Source organism: Elephantulus edwardii, unplaced genomic scaffold, assembly GCF_000299155.1.
Source record: "Elephantulus edwardii isolate Elephantulus edwardi_28Jun2011 unplaced genomic scaffold, EleEdw1.0 scaffold00070, whole genome shotgun sequence".
Classification (NCBI taxonomy): domain Eukaryota; kingdom Metazoa; phylum Chordata; class Mammalia; order Macroscelidea; family Macroscelididae; genus Elephantulus; species Elephantulus edwardii.
This window is the reverse complement of record NW_006399820.1, coordinates 3,142,276-3,146,749: the sequence shown is the minus strand read 5'-3', so window position 1 is coordinate 3,146,749 and position 4,474 is coordinate 3,142,276. Positions and strand designations below refer to the sequence as shown.

General features: G+C 38.3%; 1 protein-coding gene across 1 annotated transcript in view; it reads left to right on the top strand.

Moving 5' to 3' along the window:
• The window catches only part of ACOT13 (acyl-CoA thioesterase 13), a 33,017-nt gene that overhangs the window by 12,244 nt on the left and 16,299 nt on the right, over positions 1-4,474 (top strand). Inside the window, exon 2 of the mRNA XM_006888685.1 lies at positions 1,120-1,304. Within this exon, the coding sequence (XP_006888747.1) occupies positions 1,120-1,304 (185 nt within the window). The remainder of the gene's footprint in view (positions 1-1,119; positions 1,305-4,474) is intronic.

The window sequence follows — 4,474 nt, the reverse complement described above, 5'->3', positions numbered from 1 at the left end:
GTCTTTCCAGTCACTTGCTATACATTTGAGGGCAGGACAATGATAAGGATGACAGAAGAAGAATTGATACCTTTGAGCTATGGTATCGGAAAAGAGTAATGAATATCCCATGGTTTGCCAAAAGAACAAACAAGTATGTCTTTGAGAAAGTGAAACCAGAGTGCTCCTTGGAGGCAAAGATAATAAAACTTTGCCTCACATGCTATATGTGTGTGTGTGTTTTTGTGTATGTATTTGTATATATATACACACATACATATATATACATTATGTGCGTGTGTGTGTATGTGATTATTATTGTTGTTAATGATGGTTATGTGCCATTAAGTCAGTTTTGACTCAAAGCAACCCTTGAGCAAAACAGTGCTTTGACCTGTGCCATCTTCACTATCACTGCTGTGTTTGCGCCCACATCATTCAGAATCTTCCTTTTTTAGTTTTTTGAATTAATATTTATGAATCATTTTTATTTTTATAAAGTCAAAGATATTTTGCTTTATAACAATTACCATTGGTTAATGTAATGAATTCATTATAATGCCTAATCAACCCCTTTATATTGCCTTTCTCTTTACTATAAGTATTTCAAAAGTAAATAAAGAAGTTAAAATATTCTTTTTTTTTCTGATCCTCTCCTTCGATGGACATGATGTTCTTTTCTGGGAAGTATAGTGATCAGGGGAACTTAAAAATAGACAGACCTAGACTTTATATCACATCTTGTATGAGCTTGAGAATAAAGAACTAAATTTATCTGCAAAATAGAAGTTATCTATTACAAGTCTCTTAAAAATTCTTTTTAGCCATTTACTACAAAATCTTTTTTAAAAATTACTCTGCTTGTGTAATAATTTGGGAAGATCCAATTAAAAATAGCATGGGTTAACATCACATTGACTTTGTTACTGTGGAGAAGTGGGAGTTAGCTAGAACTATTACTGTTTCCTTTTAAATATTCTCACTTCACATATGAGTTAATTACTTCTGTAAATAGGGTGGTGCCATATTTAAATATCTGAATCAACTTCTAAAGGAAAATGCCCAGTTTACTGTCTGGGTTTTTCTAACTCCACAGAATGAATGTTCAAAATTCTCTCCTTCTATTTTTGTTACATTTAGGTGATGCCTGTGTCTTTTGCTCCTGGGAAATTGGTTTGTGAAATGAAAGTAGAAGAACAGCATGCCAATAAAATGGGCACTCTACATGGTGGTTTGACAGCAACCTTAATAGACAGCATTTCAACGGTGGCTTTGCTGTGCACAGAACGGGGAGTACCTGGAGTCAGTGTCGATATGAACATAACGTACGTATCCAAACTATACCCCATACAACTTCTCATTTTAAACAGTTGAGAATAAAGTCATTAATTGCATAACAAAGCATAGTTATCTTTAGATTTGCCCTAAAATATTCCATGTCCTTTAAATATGTACCTTGAGCAGTTGGTTTCCAAGTACCAAACCAAACCCATTGCCATCCAGTTGTGACTCGTAGCACGTAGCAACCCTGTAGGACAAAGCAGAAGTACCCTGTAGGGTTTCCAAGGTCAGAACCTTTATGGAACAGACTTCCACATCTTTCCAAAGACAAAGCAGAAGTACCCTGTAGGGTTTCCAAGGTCAGAACCTTTATGGAACAGACTTCCACATCTTTCTCTTTGGAGTGGCTGGGGAAGGGGTCAAACCACCTTTCTTTTGGTAGCAACTGAGCATTTTAACCACTATACTAGCAGGGCTCTTTGATTTCTAAATATTGTATCTATCAAACATTTTAAAAAAGCAAAACTTTAGCTTTCAATATGTGTACTGATGGGAAAAGTTATCACAAACTCATAGATAGTGCCTATTTTGTACAGTGGCTAATAAGTTTCACTTACACAGATGTGAAGGTACCCTCTTTGCATCTTGGGATGGACAGTCTCTGAAAATCTACTGGAGGGTCAACTATGAGTCAGTTCCAACTTGATGACACACACCACCAACAACAACATCTTCACACCTGTATTAGGAGTTCTGGTAGCTTAGTGGTAAGGAGCTTTGATGCCAACACAGTTCAAATCCGTGAGTGGCACACAATTCGAATCCGTCAGCCGCTCCATGGAACAAAGATGGACAGTCTCCTCCAGTTCAATTTACAGCTTCAGAAAACCCACTGACAGATAAGCTTTGAGTTGTTTCTGACTTAATGGTACATAACAACAACATGGAGTCTATATATTATGTTGTTGTTGTTATGATGTGCCATCAAGTCAATTATGATTCCTAGAGACCCTACATGTAATAGCTCTCAACCCTGTTCTATTCCGAGTCAGTCACACTGTCTCTGACATTCCTGCCCTCATTACCCCAGTTAGTGTGTCAGTCCATCTCATTTATGGTCATCCTCTCCTGAGCTGTCCTTCCACCTTTCCAGCATGATATCTTTATTCTCTGAGGAATGGTCCGTCTAGCCACATGGCCAAAGTATGTGAGATGGAGCCTTAAAATCCTTGCCTCCAAGGAGCGTCTTGGTTTCACCCTCTCCAGGGAAGTCCATGGTATTGTTCTGTACTCTTCTACAGCTCCACAACCCAAAAGCATCAATTCTTTTCCTGTCATCTTTGGTCATTGTCCAGCTCTCTGATGCATAGCAAGTAATTGCAAAGACCATGGGCTGGACCAGGCTCACCTTAATCTCTAGACTGACAGTGTTGCTTCTCAGTACTCTGGAGAACTCCCTGACAGCACATTTTTCCCCAGTGCAGTTTGTCTTTTGATTTCCTCACTGCTGGTGCTAAGAATGTTGGTTGTGGAGCTGAGCAAGCTGTAACTGTTAACAATCTCAATCTCTTCTCCATATATCATGGCACTGCCAATTGGCCTAGTGGTGAGAATTAATTTTCTTGATGTTGAGCTTCAATCTGCATTGCAGGCTGTAGTCCTTGACCCTCTACAGCAAATGCTTCAGACTCCCCTCAGTTTCTGAATTCTGAATACAAGAAATTCTGAATATAATTCAAAGACAGTTGGAAAAACTTTTATATGCACATTTTAATCTTGTGCCAATGTGAACACTAAGAGTGCAGTCTTAAGAACAGACTATAAACTTGGGTCTTTCCCTGACACTGTGCAAACAGGTTCTGTAGGTTTAAATGTAAACCTTTTGCTGATGTTGTTAGGTGTCATCAAATTGAGTACAACTCATAGCTGATCCTATAAACAACAACAGATATGAACCCTGACCTATCCTGTACCGTCCTTACGGACTAGAGCCCATTGCTGCAATCCCTGTGTCAATCACCTGGTTGAGGATATTCCTTTCCTTCTCTATCCCTTCACCTTTGCAAACATGATGTTCTCCAAGGAATAGTCTCTCTTAGCGACATGCCCAAAGTTATGTGAGGCAAAGCTTCGCCATCCTTACTTCCAAGGAGCAAACTGACATCACCTTCTCCGAGACATACCTGTTCTTTTGGCAGTCCATGGGATATTCAGTACTCTTATCCAACACAATAGCTTAAAAGCATAAATTTTTCTTCTTTCATCCTTATTTACTTTCCAGCTCTCAGATGCATAGTAAGTGATTTCAAAGACCATAATCTCAATTTTCTTTAGTCCTAAAACAGTATTGTTCCTCAGTAATTTGGAGAGGTCCTTGACAGCAGACTTTCCCAGTGCAGTATATCTCCTGACTTCTTTTGCCAAGGGTACTGATTATAGATCCAAGTAAAATGAAGTGATTGACAGTGTCCATCTTTTCTCCAGTTATCATGATGTTGCCTGTCAATCCAGTACTGAGAATTTTTGTATTCTTGACATTGAGATGCAATCCATATTGACGGCTGCAGTCTTTGACCTTCTTCAGCAAATGCTTCAGGAATTTCTTTTTTTTTTCCTGAATTTTAAACCATATAGTCATTCATTCTCCTCATTTTATTCCGCTCACTTCCTAAGTAGTCTATCAGAGGTTTTTGGCTCTAAAAATTAAGGAAAATTGAATATCCAAATTTATATCACATATATACAACATTTTAAAAGGTGAGCTTGGTGAGCTCTAGTTTCCAATCTTACAAAGGATTCATTCACTTCATTTGAATATTCACATTTATCTCTAGCTTAGAGCTAGTCACAGACTGTAAAGTTGTTGGGTTTGAACATTTACAGAGATTTTGGATTTTCATTCATTCATTATTGCACTTTTTTCTCTATCCTCCCTCCCCCCAGTTCGCTCCTCTCTTTGAAAAGCAAAAAATAAACGTCTTCGTTAGTATGCAATCCCTCTGACCCTGACCCTGCCTCCACCCCCCCCCCAAATGTACTCCACTGTGCAACCTTAATTCTGGATTCCTGTGATAATTATAATATGCTATCATATATCACTTTTAAACTGTTCTCTCCCTCATCTGTTTAAATTCAGTATACATAATCTATCCAGTTTTTCTCAGTCTTCCCCAACCCTGATGTCAGTCACTTTCTACAACAGTGGCACCATGCA